The sequence below is a fragment of the Tupaia chinensis genome, unplaced genomic scaffold (assembly GCF_000334495.1).
Source record: "Tupaia chinensis unplaced genomic scaffold, TupChi_1.0 Scaffold000502_1, whole genome shotgun sequence".
In the NCBI taxonomy this organism is placed as follows: domain Eukaryota; kingdom Metazoa; phylum Chordata; class Mammalia; order Scandentia; family Tupaiidae; genus Tupaia; species Tupaia belangeri.
This window is the reverse complement of record NW_006160014.1, coordinates 436,744-461,591: the sequence shown is the minus strand read 5'-3', so window position 1 is coordinate 461,591 and position 24,848 is coordinate 436,744. Positions and strand designations below refer to the sequence as shown.

At 48.2% G+C, this 24,848-nt stretch overlaps 1 protein-coding gene across 2 annotated transcripts in view; it reads right to left on the bottom strand.

The window, feature by feature from the left end:
• Positions 1 to 11,242: 11,242 nt before the first annotated feature.
• CHRM1 (cholinergic receptor muscarinic 1) overlaps positions 11,243 to 24,848 on the bottom strand; it is a 16,619-nt gene continuing 3,013 nt past the window's right edge. For both annotated transcript variants that reach the window (XM_006156553.2, XM_006156552.2), the window contains one exon: positions 11,243 to 13,756. In XM_006156553.2, the coding sequence (XP_006156615.1) occupies positions 12,298 to 13,680 (1,383 nt within the window). In that variant the 5' untranslated portion in view covers positions 13,681 to 13,756 and the 3' untranslated portion in view covers positions 11,243 to 12,297. The remainder of the gene's footprint in view (positions 13,757 to 24,848) is intronic.

Below are 24,848 nucleotides of genomic sequence, written 5' to 3'. Positions count from 1 at the left end.
TAAAAATAAAAAAAAAGTATAAGAAAAAAATAAAAAAAAAAAAAAAAAAGAAATCACCCTCGGGGTGGATGACCATGCCACAGTCCCTTCTCAATTCTCTGGATTTTGGACACTCATCCACCTGTGCCCAGTGTGATTTTTAAGCTGCCAGGTCCTAGACTCAATCTGTGGTCGGCCATGTGGGAAATCAGAACCTTAACCATCACGCCACCTGCTGGCCCTCCCAAATTGTTTTTTAAAAATTAATTTAACATTTTATTGTCACGTAATAATTGTATATATTTATGGGGCACAATGTGATGTTTTGAGATATGTAGCCCAGATTGCTTTTATTTTCTTCAGGGAAATAGGAAACAAAGTCATCAGTTGAGAGTGAAGATTGGTGCCTCCCCCGTGATGGAGGTTTGAGGAAAAGGGAGAACTTATGGGGACCCGACAATGGGACTGCAATAAACCGTGGCACTCTTTGAGCTGACCCACCAAAGAAGGTTCCAGGTTCACAACCAGAGAGCTGCCTGAGTACACTGGGCAACTGTGAGTCCATGATCCAGGGCTGTCTGGCTGAAGCTGGGGTGGATAGTGGTGTTGAGACCCTGTTAGGGGTGCTGTCTTTGTTTCTCTTGCTCATGGAAGAAATAAATAACCTAAGAGGGAAAAAAAAAAAAAAAAGAAAAGAAAAGAAAGAAGATATGAATAAATACCCAGGATCTACCAATTCACTGCATTTGTCTGGGGACCAGACACAACCACAGTAACAACCTATTTGTTGGAAATGCAGAACCTCAGGCCTACCACAGACTGAATCAGAATCTGTATTATTTTTTGGAGAGGTTTTTGCTATAGGGTGCGTGTGCTCACTAGGAAGACAGAGAGACAGAAAGTGAGAAATCACCCTCTGGGGGGATGGCCACACCGCAAGCCCTTCTCCTCATTCTCCTCTCGAGATCTTGGGCACGCACACACATGCGCCTGGCATGAGTTGAAGCCACCAGCTCAGTATTTGAACCGCGGTGGACTACATGGGAGTCCAGTGGCATAGCCATTATGCCAACTGCTAGTCCCAGAATCTGTATTTAAAAAAAAATTATTTATCTTGGAACCAGGAGTTGGCTGTCTGTCTTTCTGGCAAGCGCATGCGCCCTATAGCATAAACCTCTGAAAAATTATTTATTTAACTTTATTTATTATTATTATTATTTTTGGAGAGGTTTTTGCTTTTCCCTTCTCCTCCATTCTCCTCTCGGGATCTTGGGCACTCACGCATACGCGCCCGGCGTGAGTTTTAAGCCACCGGGTCTGGGACGCGAACCACGGTTGACACGTGGGAGTCCAGCGACATAGCCATTATGCTAACTGCTGGTCCCCAATTTATTATTTTTATTTTAAAATTTGCTATAGGGCATGTGCATTCACCAGAGAGAGAGAGACAGAGAGAGAGAGAGAGAGAGAGAGAGAGAGAGGGAAAGTGAAAAAAATAAGCCTCCAGGTCCTGGACTTGAACCACTGTTGGCCATATGGGAGTCCAATGCTGCACTGTATTTTATTTTTAGAGTTGTTTTTTTTTTTCCCCCATAGGGTGTGTGCACTTTCTGGAGAGACAGAGAGAGAGAGAAAGTAAAAAATCACCTCCTAGGAGGATGGCCATGTTGTAATCCCTTCTCTTCCATTCTCCTCTCAGGGTCTTGGGCACACACACACGTGTACCTGGTGTGTTTCAAGCTGCCTGGTCCAGGACTTGAACTGGAGTCAATCATGTGGCAGCACAGCACCTCAACCACCATGCCACATGCTAGCCCCAGAATCTGTATCTTAATGTGATCCTAGGTTATTCATCTGTGCACTCAGGTTTGTTAAGCACTGACATAAAATTTGAGAGAAAAGCAAGTTGATTGCCAGGCAGCGGATGGTAGGCAGGGGGTGGTAGGAACATAGACCTGAAGTCAGTCTCTCAAGCCTGCCTTTGTTTCCCTTAGTATTACCTTGAAAACTTCAGGCCCTTTTTACTGGTGGTGACAAAAACAAAAACAAAGACCACCCCCAAAAAACAAAGAAACAAAACTCCTCATAAAAATCCAACTTGGTATGATAAGGAGAAAATGTTCCTTCTTTTTCTGTAGCAGTAAAAATGAAGTCAGATTTTTTTCTGCATCATAACGTCATCATTGCAAATGTTATTTTTAACAAGGGAGTCTTGTCAGACAATCAAATTTAAGAATCTGTTGCTTTGTCCTGTGAAAGTAACCTTTAACTTTTAAAAAGCTTATGATTCTGATTGTTCGTCTTCCTTAATAATGTGTTGCCCTGGCAATAATATTTAAATTCACATCTTTGTTTTCTAGAAGGTATAAATATCTGGGAGTTTTCTTTGTTAAACCAGAGGGTGAGCATTGACACATCTCTCTTCTCCCACGTGCAGAGGTAAAATAAACCCAGTGATTGCAAGACTTCTCAATCAAAGAATTGGAGAATCTTGTCTCATTTAAATCAACATGCGGGAGGCAAGCAGAGTATGAGCAGCAGTGGGGAGAGGTGAAAGTTAACCAACACTGTCTTAGTCTGTGTTCTGTTGCTATGTGAATACCACGGTCTGAGAACAGACATTTATTTAGCTCACAGTTCTGGAGGCTGGGAAGTCCGAGAGAATGGCCTGGTATCTGGTGAGGTCCTGCTTGCTGCATCACGACATGTAGAGAGCAGCACTTGGCGAGACTGAGCAAACATGCCAGTTTAGGTCTTTCTTCCTCTCTTTTTAAGGACACTAATCCCATCATCAGGGCCTCACCCTGATAACCTCATCTAATTCCAATTGTCTCTCAAAGGTCCTACTCCAAATACCATGAATATATGAATTTGGAGATAAATTTCCAACTCATAATCTTTCTGGGGATACATAACAAATATAAACCATAACAAATACCTTTGAGAATAAGGCAAAAGTAGCCAGCCAGTGGTGCAGTGGTTAAGGCACTGGGCTCCCATACGGCTGTCCATGGTTCGAGTGGCAGACCTGGTGGTTCGTGGACATGTGTGCGTGCATGCCCGAAATCTCAGGAGGAGAATGGAGGGAAAGCGATTGCACCTGGCCGTCACCCCTGGTGGGGGGTGACTTCTTACTTTCCCTCTCTCTCTCTCTCTTTCTGTCTCTGGCAAGTGCACTTGCCCTATGGCAGAAACCTTAGGAAAAAAAAGGTGAACATGAGTCAGATTTCATAACTCACTCACTAATGGGTCATAAACCACATATTGAAAAACCATCTAAAGGCTGGCCCCATAGCACAGCAGTTAAGTGTTGTGCATTGGGAACTGGATCTCACACAGCTGACCGTGGTTCAAATCCTGAGAGAATATTGGAGCAGGGATTGATCACGGAGTGGCCATTCCCTTTGAAGGGTAATTTCTTGCTTTTTGTCTCTCCAGCGAATGCACATGCTCTATAGCAAAAATCTCCCAAAACAAACAAACAAACAAACAGCAAACAAAAAACCCTAAAGCCATTCATTACTCAGGAGATTACAAGAATTTTAGGAGCTATATGTCAGGAAATAGGGATAAAGACCAAATACGTATTTTACAGTAACACAGCTTCTTTTACAGCTTCTTAATGGAAGCTTAAGAGATTTCCAGGCAAAAATGGGACACGGATGTTTCAAGCAGAGGAAATGGAAGGAATAGAGGCATAAAGGAGTGAATTTGGGTCCTGCATGAGGACCACGAGAGTTCCAGAAGCTGGGAGTGGGGCCTGTGGGAAGAGAGGCCACCAAAGGTCTGAAGTAAGCAGGGTTGAATGGAAGGCTTTTGAAGGCTAAGGAGCTTGCATTTTTTTATCTCAAGCTGACGGCTGGCTCATTGTTAGCAGGGATTGAAAGTATCAGACCTGTGCTTCCGCAAAATCCCTTTGGGTGGAGCATGGGGCATAATGGGAGTGGGCCTGGTAAAGGCAAAGCTTGGCCTACGACAGCCTGTGGGCTGTGAACTGAGACCGAGTTTTGCATTTTAAAAGACTGAAAAACAAAGAGAAGCATGATACTTGGTGACACCTGAAAATTGTGTGAAATTACAATCTCAGTGAAACTTCAGCACAATTTTATTAGAACACAGCCAGGATCATTCAGTCATATATCATCATTGCTTTTGGCTGCAACTGCAGAGTTGAAAAGCTGTTTCAGAGCTGAATAGTTGTGTATATAATAAAGAGTACCTACATAATATCCTTAATTTTGTCTTTTGACCTGCAGAGTCTAAAATATTTACTACCTGGTTCTTTACAGAAAAAAAGTTTACTAACCCCTGAATCAAGGGATTGTTTGATTTATTTATATTTATTTATTTTGAGAGTTTGTTTGCTATAGGGCATGTGTGATCTCCAGAGTCAAGAGGTGGAGAGACAGAAAGTGAGAAATTACCCTCAGGGGGATGGCCATGCCATAATCCCTTCTTCTCCATTCTTCTCTCAGGATTTTGGGCACATATGCACACATACCCAGTGTGAGTTTCAAAGACACCAGGTCTGGTACTTGAACTGGAATTGGCCATGCGAGAGTCTAGTGCCTCAACCACTATATAACCTGCTGGCCCCATCAAGGGGTTGTTTTGGCATTATGAGCAAGAGGGCTACACTAGGATAGTGACTGTGGAAAACTGGATAAATTTGGGAACCGTCCAGGAGGTAGGCTGGGTACATGGAGTGAAAAGGAGAAGGAGTCTAGGACAACTCCCAGCACTAGTCGGGTCAGGAATACCTGGCCTATGGGAGAGTGGATCTGGAGGCAGGAAAGAACAGGGGCCAGGAGGGGAGAGGGTAAATTGGTGTTAGGCCACATGTGTGTGATAATCTGATTCCTAGAACTTGCAGTTTGTGTATGTTACCAAAGATGCTAAAAACAAAAATGTCGGAAACTATAACCTCAAGCCCTTTAGAGCCTGAGGCTGGTATGGGACATCTGGGTGTTCAAAAAGCTCTCCTACTCTAAAGGTGAGCAGGTACTCTCCTCAATTTCCAGTTGGGTCAGCATGACTTCTTTGAGATTGGAGCCAGGCTCCTAAGCATTACAGAAGATTCCAAACTGCTGTGGAGGCTCTAGGAGAAGATGAAGCGCTCCTTCCATGCCAAGTCTCCTCCCAGTCATCTCCTGGTTGGTGTCATTTGGCACACTGTCTCTCTGCAGGTTTGTACTAGTAGCCAAGTGAGCTGATACTTCAGGGGCTTTGGGTTCCTGGTGAGGTTAGGGGGCAGGAACTGAGTGACCAATACTCCTACTTACTCCAACAATTATCCTGTTCTTTTTGTCTGGGAAGCAGGCCCAGGCAGGTTCCAAGAGCCATTTCTTGGCAGTGCTATTCCGTTGATTGCCGGTAGATGGCATTAAAGTGATGCAATGGGAATGGAAGTGGTGCGTGTTGGGGATGTGGGGAGTGGGAGGGAGGAGAAAGGAGGATCTCTCCTTTTCTTTAAAAATAATTATTTTATTTAACTTACTTTATTTATTTCTTTATTTTAATTTCACCAGAGAGGGACAGAATGAGAGAGAGAGTGAGCTGTGGTCAGCCCTGTGGGAGTCTAGTGCCCTTAACCATGATCCCACTTGCCACCTCTCCCCTTTTAAATTTGTCAGAGGGCACATGCGTTCACAAGAGTGAGACAGAGCCACAATCCCATTTCTCCATCCTCTTGGGACATTGAGTATGCACACACACATACTGGGAGTGATTGTCAAGCCCAGGTATGGGACTGGAACTGGAACTGCATGGTTGGCCGTGTGGGATCCTGCTCCCTGAACTATTAGGCCATGGGCTGGCCTGAAAGGAAAGAGGATTCTAACATGTTCCCCTTCTCTGGGCCTACTCCAACTTGGTGGTAGCTGGAGGAAAGGAGGTGGCATTCACAAAGCCACCTCATTCTTTCTCTCCTTCCTGCTCAGGCATTTAATATCCCTTGTTTCTGGGGCCAAGAAGGACTCCCTCTGGGCAGGAGGGGTGCAGTGTTTGGGGTGGATCGATGCCATGTATAGCCATGTCCTTTTAAGCTCTTGGCATTTTCTGGCAGCTGAGTGTGCAGGAATCTTGCTTCAGAGGCTGATAGGGCACAGCCCTTATCTCAGAAGCCTTCCTAGACCACATGCCTTCTCCTACCCAGGCTCGTTTCTCTATCTTTTTTTTTTTTTTGAGAGGTTTTTGCTATAGGGCGCTTGTGCTCACCAGAAAGACAGAGAGAGACAGAGAGACAGAAAGCGAGAAATCACCACCCGGGGGGGGGGGTATGACCATGCTGCGATCGCTTCTCTTGGGCACGCACGCACACATGCCTGGTGTGAGTTTAAGCCACTGGGCCCAGGACTCGAACCCTGATCGACTATATGGGAGTCTAGCGACATAGCTATTATGCTAACTGCTGGTCTCACCCTTGATCCTCTTAACCAAGCTGTGTCAGGGTATGAGTTTCTTCTTCCTGGGTTGGGAAATAGGACTCTGGGCTCTTTGAGGAACAGACTGGGGATGAAAGAAAGAACTGGATGGTTTCTGGCCTTGGCCTGTGGTAACCTTCTCCTGTGCTAACGCTGATCCTGATCATACAGCCACTGAAGTGCTTTCCCTATAATCTATTTCAACCTCTTAATGCTTCTGCAGGGGGCTCATTCCCTTTTCTGAGACAAGGACACTGAGAGTAAGAGATGTTCCTGGGCTAGCCAGTGGTGTAGAGGTTAAGACAGCCGGATCCCACACTGCAAACTGTGTGGTTCAAGTCCTAAACCCAGTGGTTTGAAGTACACATTGGGCGTGTATATGCGTGTCCAAATTCCTAGGAGGAGAATAGAGGAGAAGGGGATTGTGGTGTGGCTATCACCCCTGCGGGTTGCTTTTTTACTTTCTCTCTCCCTCTTTCTCTGTTTCTCCCTGGCAAGTATATGTATCCATAGCAAATTAAAACAAAACAAAACAAAACAAAAACAAAAGACCTCCCTAAGAGTGTTTGGTGAAGGACATGATAGGTAGAACTGGGACAAGTGTGAACTACTAGTCCTATCACTAATACCAGCTTTGACCCACCTCCCTTTTGGCATTCAGTAGAGACTGGTTGCCTTGACTCCAAAGCTCCTGTTCTCCCTACACTGTTTGGTTTCTTTGGGCTCTCTGCTTCCCAAGACTTCAGTTCTGATGTCTTCAGCAGAGGGTATGACATTTAGCTCTATGAGAGAGCAGTGGCAAGGGAGGGTCTTTCTCAGGGTCTTGAGCTGACAACCCAGGAAGCTATACTGGTAGGATATGGGGGGCATGAGTTCTGGGTCCTATGAGGATTCCCACAGTGCTATGCGTCCTGCTGGCTCCTGGCTAGCGAGTCCTGTCCACCTCTTCGGTGAACTGCCCCTTGTGTTGGAAGCTTCCTTCCCAGAGGCTTCTGGAATTTCTGATAGCTGTGTGGGGTGAATCTTCACTCCTTCCTCTGCAAGGGTTTATTCTTGCCTAGGACCTCATCCTTTTAGGCCAGTATTTCTCATCTTAGCCTGCATCAGCATTACCTCGAGGTTTTGTTAAAGCAGATGACTGGGTACTATGGTTTCAGTGTGTCCCTCCAAAATTCATGTATTGAAATCTGGGACCAATGTAACAGCGTTGATAGTGTGGAGACTTAATCTGACTGTGGTGCTGAAAGGTGGGATTTGCCAGGGTGATTGGTATTAGGGTGGAACCCCCATGATTGTATACTTGTGGATTTATAAGGAGACACAGACATATGCTCTTGCTCAAGTTCTTGCCGTGTGATACCCTGTACTTCCTCAGGACTCGACCAAGACCCCCGTCAGATACCCCACTCAACCTTGGACCTTTAACCTTAACCCTACTCAAAACCTTGAGCTAAATAAACCTCTATTCTTGATAAATTACCCAGACTTGGGTTTTCTGTTATTAGCAACACAATAGACTAGAACACTGGGTTCCAATTCCAGAGTTTCTTAGTAAATCTAGGGTGACCTGAGAATTTACATACCTAACACATTCCCGGGTGATACTGATACTATCAGAAACACTATAAACTAAATGACTAACTGAGAAGGTCTAGGTTGTCCAACCCTACACATTTCAAAGAAAGTTTTAGCTTCTTCTGGTTCCTAAACCGATGGGCTATACTGCTTGTAAGAGTGCCTTTGCTTATTGTGGGCCTTGGGCCACACCAGATAGTCAGAACTAAAAATATGATTTATAGGGGCCAGCAAGTAGCATGGTGATTAAGGCGCTGGACTCCCACATGGCCGATTGCATTGTGAGTCCCAGACCTCTAGACTTGCTTGCTCACTTCCCTCTCTTTCTCTCTCTCTTTGTCTCTCTCTGGTGAATGCATGTGCTCTATCACAAATTAAACAGATAAATAAAAAGACTAAATAAATAATAATAATTATTTTTTTTTCAGAGAGTTCTTTTTGCTATAGGGTGTGTACACTTGCTGGAGAAATAGAGATGGAGAGAGAGAAAGTGAGAAATCACTCCTCAGTTGGCCATGTGTGAATCCAGTCCCTTAACCACTACTTTACCTGTAGACCCCAAATAAATAATTATTTTTAAAAAATGTTCTTGAGACCAGCAGATGGTGTAATGGTTGCATTGTTGGACTCCCACATAGTCGATTGTGGTTCAAGTCCTAGGCCTAGAGGCTTAAAACTCATGTTGGGGGAACCAGCAGTTAGCGTAATGGCTATGTCGCTGGACTCCCACGTAGTCGACCGCGGTTTGCGTCCCGGACCTGGTGGCTTAAAACTCACGCCAGGTGCGTGTGCATGTGTGCCCAGGATCCCGAGAGGAGAATGGAGGAGAAGGGATTGTGGCATGACCATCTCCCCTGGGGAGGTGATTTCTCGCTTTCTGTCTTTCTGTCTCTGTCTGTCTGGCGAGCGTACGCGCCCTATAGCGAAAACCTCTCAAAAAAAAAACAACAAAAACCACCTCATGCTGGGCATGTGTGCGTGAGTGTCCAAAATCCCAAGGGGAGAATGAAGAGGAAGGGATTGCAGCATGGTCACCCCTGGGGAGAGAGGTGATTTCTCACTTTCTGTCTTTCTCTGTGTCTCCACTAAGTGTATGTGCCCTACAATAAGAATCTCTCTCTAAAAAAACGTTCTTAGGGACCAGATGATGACATCATGGTTACATTGCTGGACTCCCACATGGTCACCTGTGGTTCAAGTCCTGGACCCAGCAGCTTCAAACCCATGCTGGGTGTGTGTGCATGGGTGCTCCAAATTCTGAGAGTAGAAGAGAAGGGATTGAAGACTGGCCATTCTCCCTGAAGTGGGGGGGGCTGTGATTTTTAACTTTCTGTCTCTCTGTTTCTCTTTGTCTCTCCAGAGAGTGCATATGTGCCCTACAGTAAAAAAAAATCTCTCAAAAAAACGTTCTCTGGGCCGGCAGGTGGCATGGTGGTTAAGGATGCTGGACTCCCACATGGCCGACCATGGTTCAAGTCCTGGACCTGGTAGCTTCCTTTCTCACTTCCCTCTCTCTGTCTCTCTGGTCAAACTGGAAAATAATAATAAAGTTAAAATAAAATAATTCTTTTTAAAAAGAATTATTTTGGGACCAGCAGGTAGCATAATGACTACGTTGCTGGATTCCCATGTAGTTAACCGTGGTTTGAGTCCCGGACCAGGTGGCTTAAACTCACGCTGGGTGCATGTGGGTGTGTGCCCAAGATCCTGAGAGGAGATTGGAGAAGAGATCATGGCATGGCCACTCCCCCTGGGGGGTGATTTCTTGCTTTGTCTCTCTGTCTCTCTCTGTCTTTCTGGCGAGCACATGCACCCTATAGCAAAAACTTCCCCCCCCCCAAAAAAAATTATTTTACATTTATTTAGTTATTTTTAAATTTGACAGGGGAGAGACAGAGAGAGAGAGAGAGAGAGAAAACAAGCTGCTAGGTCTGGGACTCATACCTTGGTCGGCCATGTGGGAGTTCAGTGCCCTTAACTACTATGCCACCTGCCGGCCCCAAAATAAACTATTAAAAATGTTTTTAAAAAGTTCTAAATATATATATATATGATTTATGGGGTGAGCAGGTGGAGATCAAGGCAGCTGGATTCCATATAGCCAACTTTGTGGTTTAAGTTCTGAATCCGTAGCTTGAATCATGCTAGGTGCATGTGCATGTGTATGTCCAAAATCCCAAGAAGTGAATGGAGGGGAAAGGATTGCAGCATGGCCATTCCCTCTCCGTCTCTCTCTCTGGTGAGAGGTAAATCATATGATTTATAGTGGGAGCCTTGTGCCGTATGGTATCAGTTTAACCTCTGGAGTAGTTAGAGACTAAGTAACTAAGGTCAACCAGGTGAGTGGTCAGCCAGGCCTCCATGATCAACCTCAATAAAAGCACTGGACACCAAGGCTCTGAAGAGCTCTTCTGGTGGGCAGTGCTTCTATGCTTCGATGTAACAATTCCTTGCTGGGAGAACTAAGCACTGCTCATGTGACTCTGCTAGGCGAGCACTCCAAGAGCTTGTGCCTGGCCTCCTCTGGATGCTGCCCTATGTACCTTTTTCTGTTCTTGTACTCTCTAGTTTTTCACTGTAATAAACTGTAACTGAGTATAGCAGCTTTGCTGAATTCTGTGTGGCCTTCTAGCAAATCATTGAATCTAACAGTGGTCTCGGGGACCCCCAGTAACCATGCCTTGGAGAACTACTGTTCTAGGTTGTTGTATGAACCTCTCTAGGATTTCTCTGTGTTAGGCTTCGGGGAATCTCTCATCAATGAAGTGTCTTCTAACCTGGCTGAAGGTCACCCTGAAGGAGTGCTTTGGCTTAGAGTACCGCAGCCCCTCATCTCTATAGTCCAAGAGTCAGGAGGCTAGGAGTTGCCTGGGAGCTTTGGTGTCATGTTGCTTTGTGGGCTAACCCTGAACAATCCTTCTGGGTGTGCCTTAGTTTCCCCATCTGTATATGGAGGTTTGCAGCATTTCTGTTCTCCCCGGGTATGTTAGGGCCAGTAGAGAATATCTGGGGTTATGAATGGGGTTATTTAGTGTAGCTACCCCATTTGCACAGGCCAAGTCTGCCCTACTCACCTGAGTCAGGGATCCATAGGGAGCTGGGGCCCCCAGACTTTGGCAGATCCAGCCACTCTGCGTTGCTCCTCCTGTAACCACCTTCAGGGCATGGCACCCACTTCATAGCACTTGGACCCTCCCTGTCCCATTCTGCCCTGGCCTGAGACCAGGCCCTCAAACCAACACAGGGAGAAGGCCCCTTAGTGCCCGCTGATTTTGTGGCTTTATTCATAGACTCAGCACTTGCTGAGGATGGAAGGGAAAAACATCTGGGACCAAGTTGGGCCTAGAGATAAGGTGGCTGGGAGGCCATGCATGGGTTGGTTGGACTGGGGAGCTCACAGGAGAGAACCTGCTGGCTGGGCCAGACCTGTGTGGGGCAGGGCCGGAGGCAGGCAGCATGCAGGAGGCCTGGCTAGATCTGCACGGAGCAGATCCATCCAGGTGGTGGCTGTGAGCCAGGAGGGATGGACTGAGGTTTCTCTGGGGCAGGGGATGTGGGCGTGGGGCTGGATAGCAGGCACCCCTGTCCCTCACTCCCAGGGAAATGACGTAGTGGGACAGTCAGGACACTGGGGCCTGGTCCTGCTGCTGCCTTGGGACTTGATGTGTGACTAGCCAAGATGGTCTCCTCTGTTGTCATTCGGCTGATGCTAGGACATTGCCTTGGAGGTGACACACAGAGGGAAGTTCTGAGACATTTGTAGGGAGGCTGGAAAATCCTGGAGAGTGTGCCTAGGCCCAGCTTGGCAGGCTGTGACTATGGAGAGAAGACATTCCCAGTCAGGATTTCCCGGCTCCTCTGACCCAAGCTTTCTTTCTCAGTGGTTGGTGTTAGTTCCTGGCCATAGCCCCCAGGGGGTGCCATCTTCCACCATGATCCAGGCCTGCCACCAGGCCAAGGAAGACTATAATGTCAAGCCTTCTTTCTCTTGGCCCGCCCTGCTGGCTCCTTACTTCCTGCCTAACTGCAAACAAGGAGTCCAGAGCCCGGATCCTCCTCCCGGGCCTTCTTCCTGGTGAAGAGCCCATTCCCACCCAGCAGGGAACAGAAAAACCAGTTCCCCAGGTTTTGCTCCCTGCCTGGGAATAGCAAAGTTTGGAAAGTTGGCAGGGTCTCTCTGGGCTGTCCAGGAAGGTGACCCAGGGGCCTAGGAGACCGGGTGAGGCCTGAGCAGGTCTCTGGGGCTGAGGACACAGCCCCTGCCTGCTTTCCACTGGCCTCTCCTGGGAATTGGGATGGAGGGATGCTGTAGAGGGGGCCATCAGCATTGGCGAGAGGGGGTGCGGTGCACAGAGCCAGGGCGCTTGGGGATCTTGCGCCAGCGTCGCTTGTCCCAGCGGCAGAGAAGCAGCAGGCGGAAGGTGTCCCGGAAGGCTTTGTTGCAGAGTGCATAGCACATGGGGTTGATGGTGCTGTTGACATAGCACAGCCAGTAGCCCAGCTCCCACAGGGTTTCGGGAACACAGTCCTTGCAGAAGGTGGACACCAGCACCATGATGTTGTACGGTGTCCAGGTGAGGATGAAGGCCAGGAGGATGGCACTCAGGGTCCGGGCAGCCTTCTTCTCTTTGACCAATGAGAAGGTCTTCCTCTTGGCCAGCTGCTCCTTCCCACGGGGCTTCTGGCTCTTGCCGGTTCGATCACGCCCTTTCCGGGTGGGCCTCTTGACTGTATTTGGGGAGCTCCGAGGGGGCTGCTTGGTGGGGGCCTGTGCCTCGGGGTCCACCATGGGCATCTTGATCACCACTTCAGAGCCGGGCTCCTCGCCCTCTGAGGATGTGAGGGACTCCATGGAGCCTTCATCCTCTTCCTCTTCCTCCTTCCAGCTGTAGGCCTGAAGCAGCCTGGGGGCCCTGCAACAGCGACAGCAGCGGCCAGGAGGCGTCTCTGGTGAGCCCTCAGCCCCAGGCTGGGACCGCTCTGAGCTGCTGCTGCTGCCACCCCCTTTGCCTGGTGTCTCGGAGCCCTGTAGGGCTGCTAGTTCCCGTGCTCTGTTCTCTGTCTCCCGATAGATGCGCCAGTAGAGAGTGCACATAACTGTGACAGGGAGGTAGAAGGCGGCCATGGCTGTGCCAAAGGTGATGATGGGCTGAGAGAGGAACTGGATGTAGCACTGCCCGGCCAGCACCGTCCGCTCCCCTACCAGATACTGCCAGAAGAGAATGGCCGGGGCCCACAAGATGAAGGAAACCAGCCATGCCAGACCGATCATCAGAGCTGCCCGGCGAGGTGTGCGCTTGGCGCGGTAGCTCAGGGGCCGGGTCACGGAGAAGTAGCGGTCAAAGCTGATGAGCAGCAGATTCATGACTGAGGCATTGCTGGCCACATAGTCCAGGGCCAGCCAGAGGTCACAGGCCAGTGTGCCCAAAGCCCAGTGACCCATGAGCAGGTATGTGGTGTAGAGGTTCATGGAGAAAGTGCCAATGATGAGGTCAGCGCAGGCCAGGCTCAGCAGTAAGTAGTTATTGACTGTTTTGAGCTCTGTGTTGACTTTGAAGGAGATGAGTACCAGCAGGTTGCCTGTCACTGTTGCCAGTGACAGGAGGCCCGTGGTGATCCCAATGAAGGCCACCTGCCAGGGTCCCTTTCCCGGTGCCAGGTCAGTGATGTTGGGGCTGACGGCAGGTGAGGCCGAGGTCTTCATGGTGGCCAGGTGGGGGCGGGGGGGCAGCCCCGTCCTCTAGTCACGCTACAGAGCTTCCTCAGAGGAAGGTCATCACCTGTGGAAAGAGGACAGGGACTTTGGTTGGGCTGCTGGACATCTCTGATAACCTTGAGTGGAAAGTGCTAAGAATGCTGTTCCTGTCCATTCTGAATTTTGGGCTAGATGGTATCACCCCTCTTCCTGGTGTCCACATATACATGGTCTCTTATAGTATTTTCCCAGTCTCAAGTAGATTTGCCAGCAGTACTGGGTGGCTTTGAAATCCAGGGATCTGAGTCCTCATTCCCTTTCACCATTCATACTCTGACCTTCAATTACTATTAACTCCTGTATTGCTTAACTCATGTGGCGAGGAGCTGGGAGACTCACTTAGTATGCAGTCCTGCCAAATTTTCAAAGTGTTTCACTCAACTTATTAAAACTCTGGGACCAGCAGTTAGCGTAACGGCTATGTCGCTGAACTCCCACGTGGTCTACCGCGGTTTGTGTCTTGGGCCCTGTGGCTTAAAACTCACGCCGGGTGTGTGTGTGTGCGCGTGCGTGCCCAAGATCCCGAGAGAAGAATGGAGGAGAAGGGGTTGTGGTGTGGCCATCCCCCCTGGAGGGTGATTTCTTGCTTTCTGTCTCTGTCTCTCTCTGTCTGTCTGGCGAGTGCATGCGCCCCATAGCAAAAACCTCTCCAAAAAAAAAAAAAAAAAAAAAGAGAGAGAGAGAGAGAGAGAAAACCCTCATCTCCTGAGTAGTTACTACATGCCAGACACAGTGCTAAGCACTTAACTGAATTGTCTAATTTCACTGTTGTACATCTCTAGGAGGAAGGTCTTGTATTAGCTCCGTCTCATTGTGAGGTGGCTGTGGCTCTGAAGAGCTGCAAGGCTTGATCATGGAGACCCAACTGGTGAGTATGTGGAGCCCCCATGGGGTGCTCCCATAAATAAGGAGAGACAGGAAGAAAGGGGGGAGCTCCAAGGAAAACAGGGGAAAGACAGGAGAGTAGAGGGTGCTGCCTCTGTGTGTGTGCATGTGCACATGTACATGCATCTGTGTGTACATGATTCTCTGTTCGGGGCTGGACTAGACCCTCTGTGAGGGCAGTACAGAAAGCTGTGCTGGGCTCAGACACTTGTTACATGGTAGGAAGGTCTAGAGTAAAAGCAGGCAGTGGGACATCTTGCCAAGGAGGGACCTGGCCCCAGATGGGGTGTGGGAGGCCACCCCCTCTCCCCACTCTGTTCCTGGGCCCCAGCTGAATTGGGGGCAGCAAGGGGAACGGGAAGATCCCCAGGACGTTCTTCGGATCTGGAGTCTGGCCCTGGCACTAAAGCTGGGAAGAGAAAGGCCAGAGTCCTTAGTAACCTCCTGCAGGAGGCCCTCACAGGTAAGGTGCAGCTAGACTGAAGGGTGAGGATCCAGGCCAGCTCAGCCATGGCCTTGCTGCCATGTGATCTGGCATGCTACTTCCTGTTCTGGGCCTCATATTTCCACTAGGGAATTGGGGGTCCCTAGTCTGTGGTGACAGCTGTGGTCTCCAGGGGCTGTATTGTTGGAAATTTTTGATCAGAGAGATGTCAGGTAAGGGCCTGCCAAGCCCTGGTGTTCCTTGGGGACCTGGTCTGTGACAGAGAGACTGAAGAGCTGTGCCTGTGATAGAGGGCCTTGGTGGTGGGTGGCTGTGATTGCATGTGACCCTGGTGTGTGTGGCTGAGGGCTTCTCCACAGCTCATGAGCTGTCAGTGTGTGAAAGCAGCTTTTAACGCAGGGAATTCAGTGTAGAACAGAATGTGCTGTTAGTGTATATCTGTGTGTCTGGGACAGTTTGCCTGTGAGGGGGCATGTTAATGACACATTTGAAGAACCGAGACTCTAGAGCCAGACTCTCTGGATTGAAATACAAGCTATAGAACCAGCAGATGGCATGGTGGTTGAGGCATTGGACTCCCAAGTGGCTGACCACGGTTCCAGTCCTGGATGTGGTGGCTTGCTTTCTTACTCTCCCCCTCTCTCTCTCTCTGTGTCTCTCTCTAGTCAGATTAAAAAATAATAATAATAAATAAAATTAATAAATATTAAAAAAAAAGAAATACAAGCTATGCCATTTCCTGGGTACATAGTTATTGCTAGTAATATAACTTCTCCTTTTTTTTTTTTTGAGAGGTTTTTGCTATAGGGTGTGTTTGTTCACCAGAAAGACAGAGAAACAGAGAGACAGAAAGCAAAAAATAACCTCCCGGAGGGCCGGCCACGCTGCAATCCCTTCTCCTCCATTCTCCTCTTGGGATCTTGAACACGCATACACATGCACCAGGTGTGAGTTTAAGACACCGGGCCCAGGACTCGCAGTCGACTACATGGGAGTCCAGCGACATAGCCATTATGCCAACTGCTGGTCCCGCTAGTAATATAACTTTTGTATTCCTCGGTTTCCTCAACTGACAAAGGGCATAATACCTGACACCCAGTATGTTTTTCCATCTTCTGGGTCTAAGATTTGATCTGACCCCCTTAACCACTGGACCATGGGGCCAACCCAAGACCATCTACTTCTTTGATTGAAATCTTTGATACTGGGCCAGCAGATAGCATGGTGGTTAAGGCACTTGATCCCACATGGCCAACTGCATGATTGGGCCCTGTGGCTTGAAAAACAGGCTGGGTGTATGTTTGTGTGACCAAAATCCCACGAAGAGACTGGAGGAGAAGGGCTTGGGGTGTGGCCATTCCTCCTTGGGGTGGGGTGGGGGGTTGGTGCTTTCTCTCTCTCCTGTCTCTCTCTGGTGAGTGCTCATGTCCTGTAACCAAAAACTAAGAAAAACAAAACAAAACAAAACTCTGATATTATAATACTAGCACTGAATAATAATAATGCTCATTGCTGTTATTTAGTGTTCCCTGAGTGCCTGACACTGCTTAAGTGTTTATATGCGTTATCTCACCTACTCTGAGCAGAAACCTATGACCTAGGGATTAAGGTTGTCTCCATCTTATAGATGAAAAAACTGAGGCTAAGAAAGGTGAGAGAATTTGCAGGAGATCATGTAAAAAAGTTAGACACCTGGATTTGAGCCCAAGCAGTCTGTGACAATGAAGCTTCATTTACAAAAGCTGACAGATGGCCTGGGGATTTACCTTGATTACTGAGCTTTGTTGCACCCACTCCCTTAAGTAAAGTTAGGCACTGGACTGGAGGCTGGGATCAGCCTGGGGCTTTTCCTGGTGGGGCCTCTGGTGAACCCTAATCTTAAAATGTGGTCTTGCAAAACTCCTGACCTTTTAATCTTCTTTCTTTTTTATTTTTTTGGAGAGGTTTTTGCTATAGGGCGTGTGCGCTTGCCAGAAAGACAGAGACAGAGACAGAGAGACAGAAAGTGAGAAATTACCCCCCAGGGGGGGATGGCCATGCTGCAGTCCCTTCTCCTCCATTCTCCTCTTGGGATCTTGGGCACGCACGCACATGCGCCCAACGTGAGTTTTAAGCCACCGGGTCCAGGACGTGAACCACGGTCACTACGTGGGAGTCCAGCGACATAGCCATTATGCTAACTGCTGGTCCTCCCTTTAATCTTCTTTAAGGGATAGCCTGTGTATGTTGTGGGGGTAGAGGTAGGAAGGGGGATGGGGAGAAGGAGAACTGTCCTTGACCAAGACTTGTCATTCCTCATTCTGCATTTCCCTTTCCCCAGCCTGCCAGTCCTCAGGATCTTGAGAGCCCATGCGTGCGCACAGTGTGCTTTCAGGCTGAACCCACGGTTGGCATGTGGCGTCTAGCCTTGCAGGGCACTGCGTTCCTGCTGTGCCACACAGGATGGGCCCCTTTGACAATCTAAACCCAGTGATGTTTAAAGTCCCTTGCACAAAGGGAGCAACTGAAGCCCAAAGCAAAGGAGATAGAAGGCATCGTCTAGCCCAGGTTTCCTGGCTCCTGGACTGGGCGTTGCCTGCAACGCCATAGCCCCAGGTGCCTGGGAACAGCTCTGTGGCCCTTAATCCCGAGCAAAAAGCTGCAAAGTTGAAGTCAGACAAAACAGCTGGTCAGCCTGAAAGGCTACACCCTTCCCAGCTGCAGGGGCCTTCCTTTCACCTGGACTTGGAATAGCCGTCAAAGCATGGCTCTTTATACCTCAGCAGGACTAGTGTGAGGTGAGTCAGTATAGTACTTGCCCCAGGTGCCAAGTTTAAGAGATGTCCCAGAACTCAGTAACCAGAAAAATCATACACACACACACACACACACACACAAAATCAGGTTTTTTTTTTTTTTTTAATTGCTATAGGATGTGGGTACTTGCGGGAGAAAGAGAGAGAGAAAATGAGAAAGCAATTCCCAGAGGTGAAGGCCACACTGCAATCCTTTCTCCATTCTCTGTTGGGATTTTGGGCATGCACACATGCACACACTCCTGGTACTTTTTTTTTTTTAGTTGAGATTTTTGCAATAGGGCATGTGTACTTGCTGGAGAGACAGAGACAGAAAGACAGAAAGCAAGAAATCACCCCCTTGGAGGGATGGCCATCCTGTAGTCCCTTTTCCTCCATTCTCTTCTCAGGATCTTGGGCATGCATGTGCACGTGCCTGGCATGAGTTTTAAGCCACCGGGTCCATGATTTGAACGGCAACCAACTATGTGGGAGTCCAGCGATGCAACCACTATGCCATCTGCTGGCCTCTACTCCTGGTGTTTTTTTAAGCCACTGGGTCTGGGACTCAAACTGTGTACTTGGCTGTGTGGGATCCACACCATAACCACTATACCATCTGACTGGATATATATATACATATATATGTATATATATATATATATATATATACACACACACACACACACACACACATATATATATATACACACACACACACATATGTATAATTTTTTTCTTTTTTTGAAAGAGGGAGTGAGCGATTGTCAGAGAGAGACAGGGAGACAGAAAGAAGAGGAATGGTCACACCACCATCCATTCTCCTCCATGTCTCCCTCCTTTTGGAATTTTGGGCATACATGCACATGTGCCTGGCATGTTTCTCTAACCGCCAGGTCCGGGACTCAATGCCACTGAATAGTACATTCTAAAATGACAATCATATTATCAAGCTGCACAGTTGACTATTTGGGATCCATGAGTCCACAGAGCCAGCCCAGGAAAATATTTTAATGCAACATCTTAGAAAATAGAAATTAATGCAAAAAAACCCCATGATGAACAACATGTTAAACAAAGTCAGGCCCAAGCCCTGCACTTGCTCAGCTCTGCCTCACTTGTCTCATTATTTGTTTTTGAAAAACATAACATTACAATATAATTTATCTCAATTAGTGAGTTTTTCTTTTTTTGGAGAGGTTTTTGCTACAGGGCGCGTGTGCTTGCCAGGGAGACAGAGAGAGACAGAGAGACAGAAAGCGAGAAGTCACTCCCCAGGGGAGAAGGCCACACCACAACCCCTTCTCCTCCATTCTCCTCTGGAGATCTTGGGCACTCATGCACATGCGCCCGGCGTGAGTTTAAGCCACTGGGTCTGGGACTTGAACTGCAGTTGGCAACATGGGATTTCAGTGACATAGCCATTATGCTAACTGCTGATACCTCAATTAGTGAGTTTTTCTGTGTCCCCTCTTAAATTTTGCTCTAAGGGGAGAGCCTCACTTGACTCATCCTAATCCTGGCGTTGTGGGTGTGAAGCTCAGCACTGTCCCTTCCTAGTGGTGTGACCATCCACAATCACTTCACCTTTTACCCCTTGTTCCCCCTCATCCCCAGCTGGTGGGGATAATAGATCCAAAGTGCCTGACACAGAAATAACACTCAATTCAAGGCCTCTGCTGTTAGTCTGACTGCCTCCACTGCCCTGCTACTTCTCGTCATGCCCTTTCCCCTCCTAGCTCCAGGCACGGCCCCTCTCTGGTTCCTTTGGTTCTCTCACAGAAAGAAAGAGAGAAAGCAACCCCCAGAGGTGAAGACCGCACTGTAGTTTGCTTATTTGTAGTGGAGTTGGACCAGCTGGCCACCTAAGGAGATTTTATGGGGTCCTGAAACCAATATCTCAAGACACAGAACAGAAAGGACTCTGAGACCCTGAGGCAAGGCTGAAAGCTTGTTTCAACTCAGGATGGGACTGTGAAGACTTCTGTCCATCATGAGATTTTGTTTATTTGCTTTTTTTTAAAGAATTATTTAATTTAATTTATTATTATTATTATTTTTAACATTTTTTTTGACAGGTTTTTGCTATAGGGTGCATGTGCTCCCAGAAAGACAGAGAGAGACAAAAATCGAGAAATCATCCCCCAGGGGGGAGATGGCCACGCTGCAATCCCTTCTCCTCCTTTCTCCTCTCGGGATCTTGGGCATGCACGCACACGCACCCAGTGTGACTTTAAGCCACCGGGTTTGAGACTCAAACCGTGGTCGGCTACATGGGAGTCCAGTGACATAGGCATTAGGTTAACTGCTGGTCCCAAGCACATTTTAAAAATAATAAATTATGTGACCAGCAGTTAGCATAATGACTATGTCACTGGACTCTCAAAAAAAAAAAAAAAAAAGTGCTATAGGCCACATGTATACACTAGAGAGAGACAGAGAGAGAGAAAAAGAAAGCAAGCTGCCAGGTCCGGGACTTGAACCGCAGTTAGCCATGTGGGAGTCCAGCACCTTAACCACCATACCACCTGCCAGCCCCCATGCTCTTGTGTGTGTGTGTGGTTTTTTTTTTTTTTTTAGAAATTTTTGCCTTAGAGTTTGCATGCTTGCCAGAGAGAGAAAGAAACAGAGACAAGGATAGAGGAAGTGAAAAATCACCCCTGGGGGGGATGGCCACGCCACAGCCTCTCCTCCTCCATCCTCCTCCTGGGATCTTGGGCATGCATGGACACGTGCATGACATGAATTTCAAGCCCTGGGTCCAGGACTTGAACTGTGGTTGGCTGTGTGAAAGTCCAGTGATGTAACTGCTATGCCATCTACTTGTCCCAAGCTTTCGTATATTTTTTTTAATTCCTTCTTTCATGAGAGAGAGAGAGAAGGGGGTTAAGAGAGAGAGAGATGCCACTAACAGAATCTTGCCGAGCTGTGGTTCCTAACCCCAGGCCTCCAACCAGCCGGATCATGGATGCACTGGTGTATTCAGATTGACCCAGGATCTGAACCTGGAACCTTCCCATATGGTTCTAGTATCACACAGTGGTGCCCTACTGCCTGTGGTTTTTGGAGGCTGGCTGTAACTTTCATGAATTAAAAAAAAAAGCTTTCAGTTTCAGTCGTGGTGGTGTAGTCATGATACTGCAGTCACCAAGACCTGGGCTCGGATTTTAGGTTCCCCTGAACACGCTGAATGTGCCGGTGCAGATGGGTAATCCTGCCTGCCTGGGAGTCAGGCAGAGGTAGATTGCAGTGATTGCAGTGTGGCAAGACCCTGTCTAGAGTACCTCTCTCTTTCGAGAAAGAAAGAAACTTAAAAAACAAAACCCAAAAATCGAGAAAAAAATGCCTTTGGGACAGGGGATCTAGTGAGAAGTAACGCAAAGGGTCATTGGGGTGAGGAGGCTAGCAGTTCCTTCCCTTGACGGCTGGAAACCCCTTCCAATTTCTCCTTTTTTATTTTGTCAGAGGGTGCATGTGCTCACCAGAGAGAGACAGTGAGAGGGAAAGTGAGAAATCACCCAATCACCCACTGGGGGGATGGCCATGCTGCAATTCCTTCTCCTCCTATGACTTTAGGCATGTATGCACACGTGCTGGGTGTTATTTTTGAGCTATGAAGTCTGGGAGTCAAACCATGGTTGGCCATGTGGAAGTCCAGCACTGTAACCACTAAGCCACCTGTTGACCCCCCAAATCATTCATCTTATTTATTTATTTAAGAGATTTTTGCTATAGGGCACATGTGCTTGCCAGAAAGACAGAGAGAAAGAGAGAAATCACCCCCTGGGGGGATGACCACGACGCAATCCCTTCTCCTCCACTCTCCTCTTGGGGTTTTGGGCATACACACATACGTGCCTGGCGTGTTTTAAGCCACCAAGTCTGGGACTTGAACTGCTGTCGACTGTGGGAGTGCAGCGATGTAACCATTATGCCATCTGCTGGTCTCCCAACTCACCCATTTTAATAGTCACATTGATAATCATCATAACGAACACCTCCTGTATGCCAGGCATTTGTTATACAGTATTTCTGGCTTTCTGATAGTTCCACATGAAGTGATAGAGCTGGGATTCTGACACCGACCTGTGGGCTCCCAGACCTTTGTTGTTTCTACTTGGCCAAACTCTCTATGTCTCATCCCTGCAGTGAGGGCTAAGGCTTTCCATCTGGGACAGCTGGGGGCGCAGAAGAAGGGGCAGAGACTGGGTAACTGGAGCCTGATTCCTGCCACCCTCTGCACTCAATATCTCTTATAAACAGACCCACCCATGACTCTACCTTTCCTCCACAATCAGAAGTAGGAGTCCTCACTCCCCCTTCTCAACAAACCTGTTCTTTTTTATTATTTTTGGAGAGGTTTTTCGCTATAGGGCGCGTGCGCTCGCCAGACAGACAGAGAGAGACATAGAGACAGAAAACGAGAAATCACCCCCCAGAGGGGATGGTCACGCCGCAATCCCTTCTCCTCCATTCTCCTCTCGGGATCTTGGGCACACACGCACACGTGCCCGGTGTGAGTTTTAAGCCACCGGGTCCCATATGCGAACCGCGGTTGACTACGTGGGAGTCCAGTGACATAGCCATTACGCTAACTGCTGGTTCCCAACAAACCTGTTCTTGAAGAGTGAAAGAGCTCAGGAAAAGGTTCCTGGTTCCTACTGTGTGCCTTGGGAAAGTCCCCTTAACTCCTGGTTAGGAGCAATCCTCCACCTGTTCAGCAAGAAGGAGGTTGTGAAAGAACATGATTTCCTGTGATTGCGGCTAATTCTCCTGGGGAGACCAGCCTTGAGCTGAGAGCTAGGGTGCCTGGGTTTCATTGGTGGCTCTAGAATTTCTACAAAGTAAAGGCTTAGAGTCAGCCACTTGGTCCAAGGGGGGCTGAAGCTGCATTTGCAGAGCACTTTCCGTGAAACCGTTCAAGGTGGCTGGGGAGGCTGGTCCATAGAGATTGCAGTGGGTGGGGGGAAGACTTCCCAAGGCAATCCCTAGCACTGCCTCTGCCTGGCTTCAAGCTCTTGTCTCACTGTGTGACCTTGGTTCCGACTTGGGAACCCTCTAGAGGTGGGGTGAACTCCTAGGATGAGCGTTTATATTCGAGGATGTGTGCATTAATGAGTGAAGGCAATGTTGAGGGTGAGTCCATGGCTTTGTGGAGATGGGTTGGGACCTGTCCTTGGAGGGTGTTATCTCCAGGGTGTGGGCAAGTGGCAGGGAAGTGGAGATGTGCTTTTCTGCCCAGGACTGTGGCTTCTCAATAAAGGCTGTTGGGAGCCTTTAATAATATTACTAACATTATCATAGCAACGGATATTAACTGTTTACTAACTGCTTACTATAGAGCAGACATGGCTCTAAGCATTATATAGATGATTTAATTTACCTGCTGCAACTCCTTGTGAAGTAAATTCTATTCTCCCCAATTCACAGAAGAGGCAAATGAGACTTCAAGATTCTTAAGATCAGTAGCAATGCAATCAGGAAGTGTACCAGGCAGTCTACCTCTGAGACCAACTTGGACCCCTACTCTAAACTGCTCTTGAGAGGAGAGGGGGTTCATCAGCCTTTATGCACACCTTGTCCAGCTCCTAGTTTGAACCAGTCAACAGTGAGGAATCTGTTGTTCCTTTACATCTGGTTTGTGTGTATGACAGTCTCTGTCATTTATCTGTGACACATGGTGACAGTGCTGTGGGAAGGGGGAGGTTTAGCTGTAGTTCTTTAAGAGGCAGGGAGGGGGCTCTGCTTGGCGCATAGTAGTTGTTTAATAAATATTTGTGGACTAAATATACGAATGTGTACATGTGGTCCTCCTACTTGACTATAGGCCCTGGAGCATGAAGATGAGGCTGCAAGGGTCAGGACCAGCTCCAGAGCATGATCCAGAGGCCCCCCTGCTCCCTCCAGCTCCCATATACCCTCATCAGCCAGGCCCCTGCTCCCCTAGTGAAGCTCTGTCTGGCTTGAGACCACAGCAGAAAAACAGCCAAGAGCATCCTCATCTTTAAGATGGACCAAGGAAACCCTGCATCACCTGGCTGCAGGGCAGCTAAGTGGTGATAGGACAGACATGAACATGGCATGCTGACCATCATTGTGGGGAGAGGAAAAAGTCAGCCTGGGCTTAAAGGGTTAAGAGATGAGGTCAGAGTCTCTAGAGCAGCAGGCCAGACTGTTGACCGCCAGCGCCCTGAACCAATCCCCAGGGGTAAGGGATCTGGCTAGGAAGAGGAAGTGGGAGGGGAGGGGGGAGGGATTCCTGAGGACTAGGCTTTCCTGAACCTTGGCACAAGCTTAGGGATGCAGAGGGGAGGCAGAGATTGAGGAGGTGTTAGGGAAGAGATTTAAGAGGGAAGAATGGAACCATCTTGTGATTCTGAGTCTAGAAGACACCAGAACCCCATGCCAGGCAGACAGGACAATATTAGGAAGAAGGAGGATGTGAAGGGGGCTGTAGGCTGGGCGCATGGAATCTAAAATGTATAGTGAGGAGGGCACTCTTAGAAGGTCTCCTGACAGGTGTCTTTTGCTGGGAACTTAACCCGGAAGCCAGCATCCCACATGGCTCTCTCCTGGGGTTAGCTTTTCACTGAAGGTAGCTCTTGGCCCATTATAGGTACACAAAACTTCCATCCCTGATACCTGGCCTTGGGACGGAGAGAGTAAATAAATAGAATTTATCATAGTTTCAGGTTCAACAGTCAGCACTGAGAGTGCCAGCTAACCCTCTGGAGGGCAGCAGCCATCAGTTAAATGCTACATAACTGCGCTGCTGAGCCGGAAGAGGAGTGGCAACCCTAGAACCACTGCCAAATTTGCTCACTTGTGATGAACAAACCTTAACCAGTTGCCCGACTTGGGCCGGGCCATGCCAGAGTCTGGACATTAGTAGGCTGGGCCCTAGACCTGGCTCTACCAATGGGGGTAGCATAGTACTAGGCTCCTCACCCTCCTCCCTGCATGCCCCCTGCTCATCGCTCCTTGCACTCCCCTCCCCATTTCCTTTCTTCTCT